Source organism: Daktulosphaira vitifoliae, unplaced genomic scaffold, assembly GCF_025091365.1.
Source record: "Daktulosphaira vitifoliae isolate Bord-2020 unplaced genomic scaffold, ASM2509136v1 Scaffold_2, whole genome shotgun sequence".
NCBI lineage: Eukaryota > Metazoa > Arthropoda > Insecta > Hemiptera > Phylloxeridae > Daktulosphaira > Daktulosphaira vitifoliae.
This window is the reverse complement of record NW_026099573.1, coordinates 5250817-5270327: the sequence shown is the minus strand read 5'-3', so window position 1 is coordinate 5270327 and position 19511 is coordinate 5250817. Positions and strand designations below refer to the sequence as shown.

The following is a 19511-nucleotide window of genomic DNA, read 5'->3' as shown; positions in this document are numbered from 1 at the left end:
CCTTTAACACACGTGCCACCTATTCGCAAAGAAGACGACACGTGGGCACGAAGTGAATATGAAAAAGTTGAAGTATATGCATGTTACTTAGAGACTGTATTTAAACCTAATAATATAGTCTCAGAACTTGACGGACTCTATAGTTTACAATTAGATAGAAACCGGGAGAAAATAAAATATTTTTCACCATTAGAAGTGGCGCAAGAAATTGATAACAACATCAATATAAAAAAAAAAGCTCCAGGTTACGATGAAATCAGCCCGAGAATGATAAAAGAATTGCCTAAAAAGGCGATTATTTATCTTACATACATCTTCAATGCAATTTTACGAACTGAATACGTTCCAAAATTATGGAAAAAAGCTCAGGTCATAATGTTACTAAAACCAGGTAAACCACCAGATCAGGTAACATCTTACCGGCCAATATCACTCTTACCTTGTTTATCTAAGCTTTTTGAAAAAGTTCTTCTTAAAAGGATAAAACCTTTGATTGAAGAAAAGCAACTTTTACCTGACCACCAATTTGGTTTCCGCAATAAGCACTCTACAATTGATCAAGTTCACCGAGTTACCAATGTTATTAACCAGGCTCTTGAAGAGAAAAAGTACTGTTGTGCAGTTTTCTTAGACGTTGCGCAGGCGTTTGATAAAGTTTGGCATGAAGGACTATTTATAAAATTAAGAGAACAACTACCACACACTTGGTGCGCGTTATTAGAATCTTACTTGACTGAACGAGAGTTTCGGGTAATGCATGAGCAAGCTGTTACAGATTGGAAAACTATAACAGCAGGAGTACCACAAGGTAGTGTTTTAGGACCTATTTTGTATTTACTTTATACTGCTGACATTCCATCAACCAATGATACGACAACTGCCATGTTCGCTGATGATACGGCTGTATTAGCAACCAGTTATAGTCAACAGTCTGCAACTGGTAAATTACAAAACTCGATCAATAATATCTTCTTATGGACAAGACGTTGGAAAATTAAAATCAATAGTGACAAATCAGTACATGTCAATTATACACTTCGTAATACCAATAATATTCCTATCAAAATGAATCATCAAATTATCCCACAAAAAGATTCGGCTAAATACCTAGGAATGCACTTAGACTCACGTCTTAATTGGAAACACCATGTACGCCAGAAAAGTTTGCAAATAAAACTAAAAATGAAAAAGTTATACTGGTTGATCGGGAAACATTCCGAACTTTCATTGAATAACAAACGTCTACTTTACGTAGCTATCATAAAACCAATTTGGACTTACGGTATACAACTGCGGGGTTGTACTAGTAAGTCTAATATTGATGTTATTCAACGATGCCAAAATGTTGCACTCCGTACCATCGTTTAAGCTTATCGGTACGATAGAAATGACATTATACACCGTGATTTGATTTTGCCTACAGTAGCAGAAGAAATTAAGAGATTTGCTCGCAAACATGAGGTGAGATTAACGAACCTTATTAACACAGCAGCCATCCAACTTTTGGACAACTCTGAAGACATCAGGCGTCTTAAACGTCATAAACCATATGACTTAGTTTAAAATATTTAGTTTTAACTTAGGTTAAGGAGCCACCTCGCTGGAGGTGTCACTCCACACATGTTTATTCTTTATTAATTGTTATAAAACTATGTTTCATATACAATTATAGTAAAATATATTTATAAAGATAATTTTATCGTTTAAATAATAAAGCCATTTGGTAGTTTGTATAAAAAAAAAAAAAAAATTATTTCATACATTGGTAATTTCAATGATTAATCCTTTAGTTAGATTAACAGCTTTGTTTGTTTTTAATGATTTCATTTGTAGACATATATTCACGCGATCAATTCTTGAAAGTATATCATTCCAAACAGATAAGCAAATTAATAAATAATCAATAATGGACAACAAACTTTTGCCAAAATATAGATTCAACATTATCTTTGAGAGGTGACGAACTACATTCAATCAGCCCCCATTCCAAAATACGATTTAATTCTTTCTCGATCGCTGGACGCTGTAAGAACAGAATTGGATACGGTTTTACCTTAAAAGGATCATCTTTAATAACATCAAAACAACACGTATACAAGTTGTTTAGCCCAGGTCTGTCGTTAAAAACAGTACGATAGGTAGACAACACTTCAGACAATTTGGCTTTGTGCTCAGCACTTAAATTTATTATAGATTCAACCTGGTGACGGATATCGTCCATTCTATATTGGACGATATCCGTCACCAGGTTCAACCCTATGGTTGATTAAGTCAGTCATACGATACATGCAAACTGGATTCTCCGTAGTAGAAACCACAGACACCCTTTGAGTCCCTTACACTGACTGGTCAGGCTCAGACATATATACAGAAATTGGAGAAGCATGCAATTTAATTGAAGATAATTTTAAATCATTATCACCACAAGAATTAGAAAAAATGGCACCTTAATACCTAGTAAAGAAAATTTAATCAAATGCTAGAATAATCTAACAAGAAAAGGTATTTGTGAAGGAGATCTTCACCAAAAATAAAAGGTACTGATAGCTGCGGTACAACAAGAAAAATACTCTCAATGGGACAATCAGAAATAAATAAAGACAAAAGAACTCGAGTGTGAACTTTTTTGCTACAACCACCGACAACTGTGGAGATGGTAACTCCAGTAACAGGTAATTGAGGAAATAATTATATATTGTCAACAGTTTCACATAACTGTTGAAAAACTTTCTCTGAAATAGCAGAGCATGTAGCATCTGTATTTAGAAGAGCGCGATAATTTAAATTAAATATTTTAATATTAATTTCCGGTGAAGAAAAACAAGAATTATTATTATTATAATTAAGAAGGTTCATCTCCAGTCTGAAAGACGTTCGACAGTGCGACGGAGCGAACGACTAGGAGTCGAAATACCTAGACGCCCGGAGAATGACCTGGGGAACTTTGGTTTCGACTCCTATCGTTGCCACGTCCACGATTACTTTCAAACCGACGATTGTTGTTGTTATTGAAGTGACGACGATAGTTGACATTCTTCGGCCTCTGTTCGACTTCAACATTTGATCCATTTGACAACCCACGCGTATTATTATTGCCAGTAGTTGAATGGAATGAAAGTGAATTGTCAAATTTTGATAAGACAGCCAAGTGTTCTGATGTAGTCTTTGGGTCACTTTCCTTAAGCGCAGTACATATATGTTCGTTAAAATGTTGGACAAATAACTTTAACTAAACGCGAAGGTGATATTGGAGGATTCAAGAAACGAGTTTTGGCAATCCATTGCATAGCATGTATGGAGAGTCCCGTGTTCGACAAATAACGGTATGGGCGTAAACATCATGTACTCGATCTTGAATAGCCTCGGACCAAAACTGTGAACGGAATATGACTTTAAATTCATTATATGATTGTGGTGATAGAATTAATGCATCATACCAAAATCTTGCAGTACTAACTAATCTCCGCTGGATACTATAAATCTTTTGTTGTTCAGTACAAATAATATTTTCAAAATATGAGTCAACTTGACTCAAAGATAACTCAGGGTGAATATCATTCACATGACCAGAAAATTCAGGTATAACATCATTAAACTTTTCAGAAAGCATAGAAACAGACAAACGGCTATTTTCAAAATTAGATGTGTGGTTCAAATTAATGGGTAATTGAGTAGACGATGTGATGGGTGCTGGAGTAAAAGAAGATGTAGGAGTAACTGTTGAGTTAATCGGACAGGTGTCATTTTTGACACTTTTTGTAGTTCAGCGCTCAAGTGTTGTACTTTCGATTCAAGAGCACTATGTTCTAAGCGAAGCTGATCCATAGCACTGCTACTTACTTACTAAGACTGACCTAAGACAGCTGAAAAATAATAAATAAAAATAAAAAAAAATCCTGTAAAGGAAACACCCTAAGAGAGAAATATAAGAACCAATTATAATACTAAAATATATCTTATAAATTAATTAACGAAGGTTTCATTGGTGTCTTCGATGATGTCATGGATAATTGGCGTTTTCCCGTCCGGTAAAAGCTCCATATTCAGTGACAATTCAAAAGCTCCATAATCCGGAATTAAAACCATAGTCGATCAATTAGCAACCTGAACCGCTACTATCAGTGAAATGCATATAACACAGTGAATAGGTCTTGACATCTAAAAAATATGGAACGGCAAATAATTATGTCCCATGGACCAAAAATAAAACAAATGTTATGAGCCATTTACTATAAACGAAATTTAAGGTCAGCATACACAATCTATAACAACATCTCACTAAAATTACGGTAATTTTAAATTAAAAAGAAAAGTATTCTGAATCACCGAAATAAGGAGCAAAATTTTTCCCCGGAACTTGTCACTGAGTGTTCCGATGTCTGACAAATACCCCCACTCCGGTCATAAATAATAAAAAAAATAATTATCAAAAGTTAAATTTTTCCTAAAATATATATTAATACAATTTTTAAAACAATTTAATTTAAGATTCGTGTGTTATAAATTACACATCCTAGCAATGGTCGCCATTCTGAGAGATGACGTCTTGGGCCAAACATCGGATTCAAAAAAATGAAACAGGAAATAAACCAAATAATATTAAATGAAATAATATACACTATGATGAAATAAAGTTTTTTTAAGAAATATCTAAGGTTTTGGTATAAAAAAAAATTATGTTGATTTGTTTATTTTTGAAAAAGTTATGGAAGTTTTAAGAAAAAAAAGGGAAAAAAATGACAAAATTTACCGATTTTTAAATTTGTAATTTTTTTTGTATATTTCCGCCATTTGCGGGGAACGAGGGAAAATTTTTCAATTTTTCGTATCTTCAACTAGATACGATTTGTGATCTTTTGACGTATTGTTGAAAGAAATCGGTCCAGTGAGAGCTGAGAAAAAGTGGCAACAGACATAAAAAAAAAACACATCATGGTACAATTAATACCTTCTCAGCTTCGCATCGAAGCTAAAATATATTTATATACTAAAATATAAAGTGTTGTTGTAGACTAGAATATGCTGATACCTTGTAAATAAAACAAAATATGTGTTGATTGATATCACCAGTGGTGGACATACTTTAGTATGTCGAAGACCGAAAGTCGAAGAACCTTAAAACAAGGGAGAATTATTAAAGGTAAAAAAAAATAAGATTTTTGTTGGTTAAGAAAATTAAGGGGAATTTATTAAATTATTACAGTTAAGTTAATATTGGACAAAACCCGAAGGCAAAAACCACTCTGAAAATGAAGGGACAAGAGAAAAAAAAAACAATTAAGACAAAAAAAAATTTTAACCTACAACTTTCAGACAGTACACGTGAAGTATCTTCCATACCGGAACAAGTTCGTGTACACCGGGCGCGGCGGATAATTTTTGTAATCGGGCCGGTCGGCTGCGTCACTGCGGTAATAATATATATATATATATATGTATTAAGTATACATGACCACCACTGACCAATAACCTTATAAATATCAATACTAGTTCATAGTAAATAATGAGCAAAGAAAAAAAAATACATGTATAATATAAGCAATACATTTTAGCATAAAAAGGCTCAAAACATTAATGTGCAAGAAACAAATATATATATATACGATACCCAGTGCCGGATGGGGCTAATCCGAAAATGGGGATCTCGGCCACGGAAAATGGCCGACGCCTTACAAACGTTAATACATAATTAAAAAACAATGTCACACGCTGAAAAAAATTAAATAATGTTGGCTGTATGCACACAGCCAAAATACCACAACGGTGGTTCAAAGGGAAGAGAGCGTCAACTTTGTTACACACCCGACGACGACGATCACGTTTGGGAGAGAGTATCGGCCTTACAATTTACAGAATATAAAAGTATAGAACAATATTAAAATTTACAGTTATTGACAGTGGTGGCCAGTGTATATGTCATATAGGGAACGATTATTAAACTTATAAAGAATATTCTGAGTATAGCGTTTACCTTGACAGCAATAGTACAGTTTTCTGATTAATCGGCCGGATATAACGTGAAAAATGTTGAAGATTTTATTTGATTAATAATATCATCTCGGACTTTTTCAAATAATAATGAAATACATTCCTCTTGAATGTAATGAGAAAAATAAAATACAGAGCCTTTTTTATGTGATTCGACGTGTTGCCTTAGTACAACATCAGATTTACTTATTAAACTCAGAACATAAAAATATATCTGCAATCTAGCTTGTTGAGAACGCCACGTGCGTGATTTTCCTTTGCGTTACTGAAATAAGTTTACAAAATGCGTGAATATTGGAAATATAATGGCCGCAAGGGTAAACAAGGTGGAAAAAGTTTGTCAAAAAAGCCGTATATGTCACGAAAGCGACCTTTAAATCGTTATGAAGCGGAGGCACACGATCCAACTGAAAGCGTCGGAAAATGCTCGAGATATCGAAGTCGATGCATCCTTCGGGTATCGTTTCATCAATTTTCTGGATGTTTTCACAGCGATTTCGTCAGTAGTGAAGAAGTGCAAGATTTGCGACTCGGACGTCACATTCACCGAAAGCGGTATACGCGGACTTGGATTCAAAATAGTTGTGTCTTGTGAAAAATGTGCTAAAACCGAAATTCCCCATTACCCACTGATCAATAAAAAAGCATACGAAATCAATAGAAAAATCATCATTGCCATGCGACTGCTCGGAATAGGTTTACACGGATAAAGAAGTTTTGTGCTTCTATGGAACTTCCTCAGCCAACATTTCACTCATTTTATAATAATGTTGTCAAAATCATTTGGGATGCTACTGAACGTTTTTCCAAGGCTAGCATGAAAAATGCTGTAAAAAAAGAAAAAGAAGAAAATTTAAGAAAAGATTTACCAGATGAATTGATCGTATCAGGAGACGGTTCGTGGAGAAGACGGGGATTTTCATCATTGTTTGGTTTGGTGTCTTTGATCAGATATAATACTGGTAAAGTGATCGATATAATTATCAAATCTAGTTACTGCAAGGCTTGCGAATATTGGAGAAAAAAAAAGTGACACTGCTGAGTATAATGAGTGGCTCGAAACACATCAAGATGATTGTCAAATAAATCATACAGACTGGGCTGTAAAAATGGAGGTGGATGCGGTTATCGAGATGTTTCTGAAACTTTATATAAAGTGAAATACGGGAGCTATATTGGAGATGGCGATAGTAAAACCTTTGCAGAATTTTTGAAGTCTGAACCGTATAAGAACTTTGAAATACGTAAAAAAGAATGTATCGATCAGATGGGCACTAGACAAAAAATTTAAAAAAGAAAGTACACGGTTTTGGCGGTAAAGGAAAACTAACAAATAAACTTATTGATGAACTTTCCATTTACTGTGGCTTAGCTATTCGCAGGAATCACGAAAATAATAATGAGAGTTCCAACGCTACAAAACCGCAACAACCAGCCAAGGATAACGTCGGAAACCGAACAGAACGCATATCAGTAATCTATATTCGACGGCGTCCTTATCTTATTGTCTGATCAGCATCAAAATATCAATTTAATTTCTCACTTAAGTAATATTAACAATAAAATTAATGTACCCTGTTGCGGCGAGTTATATGTGGCCGCGTTCAACTTCCAACCCAAACGAAACCTGTTGCACATAGTAGTGGGGAAGCCGTTAGCTGTCCCGTGATTGTCGTCGCCTTATCTAGTCTGTTGTAACCGGTGTGAGGTTGAGTTGCGTTGACACATCGGCGTCGCCAGTAGTTATTCCGTGACCTTTACAGTATGGTGGCGCATACGCGAATAAGGTGGGTTTACCATACGTATGGTCAAAGATATAGTTGGGACCGTATCGGTTTTGTTTTCGAAAAACGTGTGAAGTGTGGTTGACGCCTCAGTTCAATATTAATTTCTGCCATGATTTATTTGATACTAAAGTTATTACCAGGTCAGATCATCACATTCAATCATCTTTATAAAGTTATAAAATTATACTTGTTATTATCTAAGGTACGACCAATTTTAATTTACTATTTTTTTTTACAAATCCTATTCTAGTATGACTTATAAACTGGTATATGTATTACTCTGAGAATTCATACAATTCTAAACCACATTAGAGAAATCATGCAGTTTTTAAACGAGAAGTTTTATTTTTATTAGAGTATTTGATTAATTATTTGAGATATACAAGATGAATTAAATTAAAGAACCCTTTAACGGACAATAATTTTACTGTGATGTAGTTAAAATAAATAGATTAGGATTTAATTTATTTAGAATTAAAATAAAAAATAAAATATTGTATTATAATAAAAAATAGAGTCGCTAAACACTCCCTTTTCTAAATCTTTAATGCTAGAATCTCAAAAAGTAATAGTAATATGTTTATATTATTAAACAACACACTGGGTTTAGTAAAATTTTTTAAGATGACAGTTTAATGTACACTATGATTAATAAGTACCGAAATGACTCATTTAAACCATTTTTCACAAAACCAATAATACTATTTCTTATTTTATGTTCTTGTTTTCTAGTTTTATGACTTTTGTTTCTAAGCGAATTTAAATTTAATATTATCAACAAAATTTAAAAATACGCCCAGGGATTGATCCCCAACTTCCCCACTAGATACGGCCCTAAATGTATTAGAATAGAATAGTTATGTATTATAAGCGTCAGCCGGTGTTTTTAGTTATGCACTAATCTTTGTATGTGTTATTGTCACTATTAATTTACTACACCTAACATCACTAAAACTTATTTTATCTACATAAGTGTATTAACTTTAACTGAGATAGTTGTGTTTATTACAACTGGAGAGAGTGCACAAAGGACGCTAATGCGTTACCGACGTGGAACTCTGTAATTTTTTGTTTAATTTGGTAATTTCATGCAAATTAATGTTTTGATAAGTGTGTGTAATCTATATTAATATTTAAGTATTTCTTAACAAATTTTTAATTTGAGCATAATTATTGTATACATTTAATTACATTAAGCATGGCTTAATTTTAAAAGGTATAATTAAATTTTTGTACATAATTGATATTATTAAACAACACACTGGGTATAGTAAAATTATTTAAGATAACAGTTTAATCTATTTTGACTTATAATTAGTATAGTACAAGATCAAAAGAGACACATTCTTTTTCTCGATTGTGTTGTTTTAATCAATGCGGCCTATTATATACATGTTTACAATTTAGTCGTAGTTTCGCCGTCTATTGAGTAAAGTGATCCGTAATCTCTTAAATTATATGTTTTGATATTTTATATTATATACTATTATATTACGAATAATTTCTAAATCTTTTAATTACATAACCTATTCCATTCAACATACATAATATTATTTTATTATTATAATAATATGTTTACATGAATTTTGTTCACGAAATGAAACATATACGGATAAGTGACTTTGGGTACCTACATCGAGGAAAAAATATTCAAAAAAATTTGGCACGTCAGTTTTTTGAAATATTTAGTGTGAATAGTTTTACAAAAAGTTACATCTAAATACATTATAGATATTCAAAAATGACTAACTTTGGCTCTTTTTTTTATAAATATTTTCATTTGCAACAGACCAGCAATAGTCACCTAGCATATTTTGATCCCAAAAACCTTGATAATTTTGCTCAAATGCATTTAGTACTTCCCGTGTTTCCCTCAGCCGCACATCACGTTATCAACCTAAATGAAAGTGTATCGGGATCTGAATCATAAGTGCACGGTGGCCTAGTGGTAAAGTTTGTCTTTACGACGCCTTGGGTCGCGGGTTCTAATCCCGTACCGTGCCTCTTTTTTTCACATGATTTCCGGTACACTTTCTATAACCGGCCGTCAATCCCCGGCGGCCGTGTTAAAATTAATTTGGCTATTGTATCATTGGTTTCTTTGATAGACGGCTTTGCATTCCCATTGTGCAGAAGAACAACTTTAAGACTTTCCTTCGACGAATCTATAAAAAGGCACCATTCATTTGGAATATATGGTTGCTTCATTTCGTCAAAAAGTCCCTTAACGTCATGACAATAACAGAACTCATTTTTTTTGTGAAAAAATTAGCATATTCCTTACTCTAAAGCGATAGATAGTAACTTTTGTGCTAGGATCAAGCAATTTCAACTGTTGCAGTCTAGAAGCAAGTAATTCCGCTTTGGACTTTGACAGCTGCAAATCCCTTGTAAGATCGCTGAGCTCAGGCTGAGTTATCAAATGTGGACTATCTTCATCACTAACAAAGTTATCTGAGCTTGATTGTTCACTGTCAATATGCTCTTGCAATATAATACTACTTGAAGATGAATCTGTGCGAGTTGAGTTACTTCTTTCGGGTGGTGTGGGCACTGGTAAATCCTCTGAATGAAGATCTGGTTTATTCACTGATGGCACCTCTGCATATTTTATTTTATCTTTATTTTTCGAATTAAACCCGAAAGTTTTTGTTAAACAAAAGTAACAATTTTTTTTTATATTAAATCCTGAAATATGTCCCTTTCATTTGATATTTTTTTGAAAATCTAACGCTTAACTTGCTTACAAGGAAGGATTTGTAATAGCAACTTTTCTACAAAAACTAACTTTTTCAACTTAATTTTTGTTAATGTTCCGGAAATACTACTAGTTTTAAATATATGTTAAATTGAAGTTAATGTTACATACTATAAATTAAAATAAAAAAAATTTGTCCAGCAGACTTATCTTCTACGTACAAACGGCTGCCGTAGTTAAAATATATAGTTTAAAAAAATACGATTTTAAATCACATTGAACTAAAAAGTTAAAAATAAGCTTATGATAATACTAGTATATTTCGTTCATTATTGTTTTAAGCTTATTTTAAAAATTATTTTTAACTTTTTAGTTCAATGTGCTTTAAAAGCGTGTTTTTTTAAACTATATTTATTTTTTACTTTTTAGTTTCATGTTATTATAGTATTTACTATCAATATTATGGTTGTATCGGGTAACGGGGAATCTGGGTTCGATTATATTATTTTCTTTCAAGCAAATAAAATATTGTTGGTAGAGTCAGACGGATTTAAATTTTATTATTAATTATTGTTGTTTATACTTACTTAAAGTCGTTATAATACTCAAAAAATTGTAACAGTAGTTCTCCAAGAGATTGATTATTTTCGCTGATCCATTCATTGGGTAATTTTTCATGCAAGTATACATATCTAATGTCAGCATTTAAAGAAAATTTTTTGGTGTAAATTGATTGTAATGATGGTAAAACTGGTGGTGAAACAACTAAAAAAATGTAATAATTAGACTAAAGTATAAAAAAAAAAATTAATTTCTTACTCTGTAAAAAATTAAGGACCATCAACACTAAAGAGTAGCTAGATAATGTCATATTTTTTGGATCATTTATATTATGTTTAGATGCCCAACGTTTGATCGTTATTACTAAAGGTCTTACGCGGTAATCCACTTCAAAGTATAAAAACATTTTATTACTATAAATAAAAATACATTTTTTGTATTGTAACATCAGTGCCTGGAAATTTTTTTCCTTTATTTACGACAACTTGGGATTGGGATTTCTGTAACTTTACTTTTTCTTAACATTTCTACGAATACTACAATTTATAAATATTTCATAAAAATATCTATACAACCAATATTTTTTTATAGAATTTTTCTGAAACTAATATTATTGTGGTAAAGTAATTTTTAAATAGGTTTATAAAAGACAAAATTATATTTTGTTATATAACATATGGATACAGGATTTTTTTTTAATTATAGTCAGAAACCGTATGATTTCCGCAACTTTCAACGCCTAAGAACTATTAAAGTCACAAGGCTTTATTGACAAATTAGTTTAGTGTTCCGGTATGGTTTAGTTTCTAAAAGTTATAGTGTCACCATGAACTTTTTTACATATATTAATATTTATTAAAATAATATTTGTGATTATTTATTTGATAATTATTTTTGTTATATTCATTTAAAATATGATTTATATTAATATTTTAATGAATAATTTGTTATTTATTTTATTACTATGTAATACTATTGTTGATTGGTTGATACCCAACCAAGTCGATCATGTTATTTGGTAAAATGTTTCGTAAGTAAAAGTACATACTTTATTATAATTCAATTTTATTTAAAATTACTGTATGTTTTAGTTGTAATGAATTAGATGTCATTTATATGCATTATTGTTAATAATTCTTAGATTTATCCTAAAATTTCACTTGACATAAACTCCCATACTTTTATGCACACAACAGCCGTTCTAATATCACATTCAATAATATTCCTCCATCACTTTTTTGGTCTTCTTTGCTACATCTTCTGCCATCAACATTAATTTTCAAATCTATAAATATTCACAGATTTTCCTTCTATTTATTTAGTAGTATTTATTACTCTGATTTGGTTCATTCAATAAGTAATGGCATCCAAGTTGATGCAGTCTACACCGATATTAAAAAGGCATTTGACCATGCACGTAGCCAGAAAATGTTTATTGGAGGGGCCGACAATTTTGGGCCCTTGTATCATTTTCCACAATTTGTTTACCATGAAAAGCTTGTGGGGGGTCCCTCCACTCCTCCTTAGATAGTATCCCATTCTATGAATCTTACAAGTTCAAAATTTGTGTTTATTTTTAAAAAATTGGTGAATTATTCCAAAAGTTACATGATTTGCTATTTCCTTATTAATATCCTGATTAAGATAAAGTATGTCGAATGAAAAAGAGATTATTAAAAAATATTATTTCTCATAAAAAAATTGTGCTGATCCATACATTTTTCAATATACAAGTTATAGCATTATAAAGTTAAAAATGTAAAATACAAAATTGAGAATTTTTATACAAAAATAGCATTTGGTAGCCATTTTCACCGTGAAGACAAAATTAACTCCGAAATTTTTGTTAAATAAAATAGTACATTACGTTAGCTTTAATTTAAAATATAGATAAAAGTGTCAGACTTTCCGGAACATTTAAAAAATTTAAGTGAAAAAAGTTAATTTTTTGTGAAAAAGTTGTCATTTTAAATCCCCCCCGTGGGCAGGTAAAGGGTCAGATTTATAAAAAAAATATATCAAATGAAAAGTAACGATATCATATATCTATATAAAAAAGTTATGGCAATTTTTGAGGGTAATGTCTTCGACTAGATACGATTTGTGATCTTTTGACATATAACTGAAAGAAATGATGGGTTCAGTGAAAGCTGAGAAAAAGTGGTAACACACACAAAAAAAAGCACATCATAGTAAAAATAATACCTTCTCAGCTTTGCATCGAAGCTAATAAAATAATGATGTGAACATAAGCTGATTTAATTTTTCAACTTTTATTTTTAACTTTTAAGCTATTAAGAAAAAATAATTTATTCCTAAATACTAATAACAATTAAGTTATAAAAAGTTTTAAAAAAAATATAAATTATAAAAAATGTAAAATTTATTTTATTTAAAATTAAAAACAATTCCTGCCTTTTTTTAGTCATATTTTAATTACAATTATTTAGAGCACGCAAATAACAAATTAACAAAAACAAATAAATTACCTATTGTAACTACTAAATTATAAAAAACGAAACAAATTAAAGATAAGATTTATCAAAAAAATTTTCATAGAGTATACTCTATCGAATTTTGTAATCAACTAGATTCTAATCAATGCAGATACTTGGTAGTTTGTTATCATTTGTTAGACCAGAGTTAAAAAAAATTTACCTACAACCACGTTTGGAGTAATTGCTATTCCATTTATTATTACGTCTAGAACGTTATCTTTTTCAAAAAACGTTTTCTATGAATATAAAAATGAAAATACAGCCATAATAATAACTGTATTACTCAATAGTAATCACAAATTAATAATAATTTCAATGTATATAAGGCCTAGCACGTTTTTAATAATTCGTAAAAATAATTGAATTTTAAATTTGGGGGGGCCGGCTCTGGGTCACATTAAATTTAAGGGGGGCCAGGCCCACACATGTCACTGTTAATATAAATATTTTAATTGATAAACTTAAAACTATTGGAGTTCATGATCCAATTATTTCTTGGTTTCAGTCTTATTTATCAAATCGAACCCAAAAAGTTAAAATAAGAGAATCACTATCGTCGATTATAAATGTAACTTTTGGCGTACCACAGGGTGGTCATTTATCGCCTATTTTATTTATACTGTTTATGAATGATATTAATTATATATTTAATTTTTGTAAATTTTCATTATTTGCTGATGACTTAAAAATGTACATGCCTATATTAACTTTAGAAGAATCTAATAATTTGCAACACGAATTTAATCAACTTAATTTATGGTGCATAAATAATGATCTTAATCTGAATATAGACAAGTGCTTTCAAATAACATTTACAAGGAATAAGAAAAACTTAAATACACAATACCAAATAAATGGTAAAAAACTAAATATTATAAATAAAGTAAAAGATCTAGGTATTACTTTCTCTTGTGATCTTTTATTTACTGATNTACTTTCTCTTGTGATCTTTCATTTACTGATCATATAAATATAATTACGAACAAAGCTTTACGTTTATTTGGATTTTTGAACCGAAACTGTTGGGAGTTTAATGACCCCATCTGTTTACGCGTTTTATATTTTTACATTGTTCGTTCAAATTTAGAATATGGATCAATAATTTGGAGCCCACATCAGGATTACCAAATTCAAAAACTAGAACACATTCAAAATCGCTTTTTACGGATGTTAGCATATAAGACAAATAGAATCGATTAAACATTAAAATCTATAGCAATAGATTTTAATATTGAAACGCTAGAATTTAGAAGGCAATTTAATCATTTGAACTGGCTGTATAAATTGTTAAATTCTAATATTGATTGTCCTGAGGTTTTATCCCTAATTTCTTTAAACGTTCTGAAATTCTCTTTAAGGTCTACTTATACATTCCATGTTCCTACATTCAAGTTCCTACTGTATCTTAGCACCGCTAAACCGGATGTTGTCATTAGCTAATAAAATCTAAAACTTTGATTTATTTTTCCATACGCTCCATAAAATGAAAAATTGTTTAAGGGAATATTGTATTTAGTGCATCGATTTCATATTAATAAACTCTAATTAGAACTATGTACTATCTGTATATGCTTTTTTTTGGTTGTATGTTATTCTCATATATTGTTATTATCTATTCTTATACTTTTGTTAAACCTATATGTATACTCTTTTATGTTCATTTTGTCTGTACTTTATGCCTAATAGGCGTTTATTATTCGAATAAATAAAAAATAAATATTCTCTATATTTTTCTGTAATTTTTCTCATACAAGAAACTGGCTCCATCATTAACTTACCAGGCATTAATCCAAACTAGTTTTTAGATATCGATGACTCATTTCTTATTCTCTTATCTATTACCTTTTCGCAAATTTTCATACAATTTTGACTCAGAAGCCTTATGTTTCTATAATTTATCTCTTATACCTTTAAATATTAACACCGCAATACTATTCCTCCATTTATTTGGGATTTTCACTTCTAATAATATTTTATTTAAAGTTCCTTACACCAACTTATGTCAACACCGCCTAATATTTTTCATACTTCTACTGGATCTTCATCTGGTCCTACTACTTCATTTTTTTTCATTAATGCCACAGCCTCCCATATCTCTTTTCCATTAATTAAATCAACAAAATACTCGATTCATAAGATATCCTCTAATGTCTCTCTTGGATACTTCTCATTCAGTAATTTTTTCAAAATACTCTTTCAGCCTTTTTTTCACATCACCATAGCTTATTAGCACCCTTTTTTATATTACTTTTTGTTAATATAGTATTCATTTTTAATTTCGTTTCTTCGTTGCATATTTTATTAATTTACCTGTTTTAAGATAATGTTAAGTCATGTATAAATATTTAATTACTTTTTCAGGATTGAGCCCAAGAATAAATAAAAATTAAATTACTTAAGGGTACATTATTTAATCCCCAACATAATCACGGTAATAACTTAAGGAGAAGAAATTTAAAATTTGGAGAGAGTCAATGAATTCATAATAATACAGCCACAAATAAAACTAATTTTTCGAGTTCAAGAATCTAACCATGTATATTGTAAGTTTTTGAGGTCGCTGAATCCGAATCTGAGGTCTAAATTTAATGGTTTTATAGATTTATAACATTCGATTTAACTGATCAAAACTATTTTGAATATTTGTGACGAGATGTATTAATACAGAATTCCAGATATACTTATACACGGGTGATTCAAAACTTGCTCAATAGGTTTCGTTTGTTGTGTGGTTTTGGAAATATTGAGTTTCATTTCACTGATCGAACGTATCATGAATGTCCGTAAAAAACATTAGAAATAAATGATTTTAATTGTCTATAGAATTGTTAAAGAAATTTAATCAAGTGAGGTCCGAGAAAAGAAATGACAGCTACAAAAAAAACCACATAGTAAAATAATTTTGATACGAATAAGTAATTTTTTCTAACGAGAAGAAGAGACTACATTGATGTATCCTTACATCCTTAATATTCATTGATATTATTGTTTTATTATTTATCTAAATGAGATGAAAATCAAATAAGTTTAAAAGTTTTTCTAACTCAAAAATAATTAAGCAAACAATAAAAAATTGATTGCCACAGGGGGCTTCTAATTTTGTACACCAAGTATGAAAGATATGCGTTAACGCCTACCGTATAGTAACCGTACGTAGCACTAGTTAATAAAAAAATGGCAATTTATGCTAGTTCAGAATTTCAAAGTTATTTTTCTCGACTTAAAAGAAGCAAAAAAATAAGTTTAACTTTATAATCTATGTCAATTGGATTTATATAAAATTTTTGAAAATTGCTATATTTCTCTTGTAAAGAATTTTAAAATAAAACACAAAACTCAAGATTTTTACACAAAAATAGCATATTTTTTAGTACGGTAGCCAATTTTATCATTAAGACAACCTAAAGTTTGACAATTTTTTTTTTTTAAGTATGTTACATACCAATATCCGGAACACTTACAAAAGTTAAGTTGAAAAAATTATCATTTTGAATCGCCTACTATGAACAGGAGAACAGGGTCAAATTTACAATAAAATTTATACCAAATGTATCTATAAAAAAAAACGTTTTTATTATGGATATATTATATAATTTATGAAATTATTCAATAATGTAATATTGTAATTTTTATGGTAAAATTATAAATGTACAAATACATTTCGTTACTTCTATGGAAAAAGTGTATAAAAATTAAGTGTTTGATACAAAACTTATTAGAGGATAATTTTTTGTTAATTATCATTAAATGGTCTACAAGGATTTCAACAGAGTCAAAAATATACTTTTCTTAATCAATTACTCGCATTGATTTCTAATCTACAATTATATTTTTTCTATTACATCTTATTTTTCTTTGCCTTTCTTTTCAACTACTTGTAGTCAGCTACCTTTATACTCCCACTTGACTCGATCTCCCACAACATCTACACTTACAAAAGAGCATTAAAAAAGTACCCAGACAAACCAACTCGCAACTATTCATATTTCAAACCGATTAAAGAACGTAGAGGTTATGTTTAAAAAAAAAAAAGCATCCAAAAGTTTGTTTTTTATGCAAAAAGACGGTTTGTTAACTACACACACAGTGTTCAAGCATTTCAGTGTGTGCATTATTTGAATTTTGGAATAATTAAAATTGTTTTGAAATGTAGGAACACTTTAAAAAATATATACTTTTAGTTTCGTATTTCTTGGGGAGGTGGTTAATATTGAATATTGTGCATGGAGAGTTAACTTTTTTAACTTTAAAATTTTTTCCAATTTTCCATCGTTCTTGAATCACGTAATAATAAATAGCTATGAATTACACTTTATATAGAAGAAAACTGTTTAAGCAATGTCTGTGATTTACAATCAATAATAATTTTATTTGTTCTGATAATTATATACAGCTAAGGAAAGTGGAATAGTCATGATTTGTTCAATGATATTTATATCAAAGAATTTTACTGTTGAGATTTTAATCATAGTCTGATTTTACTCTACTTGTTTTCAGTATGCCGATTCTTTTAAAGTAATATATAAGTGAATATTTTAATATCCAAGCACTGTTTAAAATTATCAAATGATTAAGTATTATAGTAAAAAATTACTTTTAGAATAACAGTACAATAAATGAGTGTTTCGAATACCGACCACGTTATTACAACACAGATCTACGTCTACACTGTTATTACCATTATAAATAAATCGAAGAATTGGAACTTTGGCATAAACAATATACATTTCAGTAGCATGAAATTCTCCTAAAGTAATTTCCTCTTGAAGAACATTCATCAGCCATCGGAGGCGCTCAATTCCACAAGCCCGGCCTACACTGACTTTAGTATGATTAAACTCGTCAAATGAAGCAGAAGGCAAAAAAGTTGCACAGTCGGTCAGTAAACAAAAATCAGCGTCACTTATATTACCACCAAAACCGTTCATTGTCGAACCAACCAAATACAAACCACACTGAGATGCTCGTTTATTAATTATAGATGACAATATATTCCACAAAGTTATTTTTGTATCAAAAAGTGTTTCAGGTTGGCGATTGTTTGTATACTCAAGCCAAACTGACATTGATAACTAATGGAAAAATATAATACGAATATAACACATTTTCAAAATCTCGATTTTTATAAATAACTTTTTATAACTAATGATTACATAAACTATTTTTTGCCTTATCTCTAATAATGCAAAAACAATAATAAAATTTAAACTACTTGATCATTATCATCAATGATTAATAATTTATCTTCACTAATAATATTTTTAATATGAGCAGAATATCTAGTTGAATCTGACAAATAGTATGCATTGTTATATATCACATGATCACCAGAATCCACTTGCAATTTCCATTGCTTACAACAAACAGGTGGTTTTCTTATATGTTTACGTATCTAAATTGATTAATTAGTTTTCATTAATTAAAGCCGAACCATAATTTAAAAGAGAAATATAAAATTAGAGTTAACATTAATTTATTATGTCACGTAACAGTGATACAAAAGGAAAATAAACAAATATTTAAATAACAAAGGTAATATGTTTCTTAAATATAAGCGTCAGCTAAGTGGAATCCAAGGTCTTTAACATTTCTTTTTCAAAAATTGTGCATACATCTACAGTATTAGATAATAAAATTAGTAGAGGGTGAAATTTTGCTGATATTTTGCCCTATCTCGTTGCAAGTACTATCGAAATATCCAATCCTAGGGATTTAATATTTCACATTATTATTTTCTTATTGGATGTTATAAGCAATTAGATTTTTTACCTTTTCAAATCTATCTAAGATTTTACATATTATGTGTAAATTATGACTACTATTATATTTATTAGAGTACAAATACAATAAGTTAACTCGTGATAGTAAAGCCACAATATTATTTCTGAGTGAGATGTTTCTTAGTTAGCGACTTCATAAATAGGTTTCTTTAATTTCAATATGATGATATTAGTTTTGTTTCAAGCATTTTTTTAAATT

At 30.1% G+C, this 19511-nt stretch overlaps 2 protein-coding genes across 2 annotated transcripts in view; one reads left to right on the top strand and one right to left on the bottom strand.

Annotated features, from left to right (window-relative positions):
• Positions 1 to 19511, top strand: part of LOC126897908 (uncharacterized) — a 114278-nt gene that overhangs the window by 11877 nt on the left and 82890 nt on the right. The window lies entirely within an intron of this gene.
• LOC126898828 (poly(A) RNA polymerase gld-2 homolog A-like) lies at positions 2512 to 18646 on the bottom strand. Its single transcript, XM_050673222.1, has 4 exons — positions 18127 to 18646; positions 11293 to 11421; positions 11061 to 11238; positions 2512 to 4158 (listed from the first exon to the last, which is right to left on the bottom strand). Exons 1-4 carry the CDS (start codon positions 18596 to 18598, stop codon positions 4119 to 4121), a joined length of 819 nt encoding a protein of 272 aa, XP_050529179.1. The 5' UTR covers positions 18599 to 18646; the 3' UTR covers positions 2512 to 4118.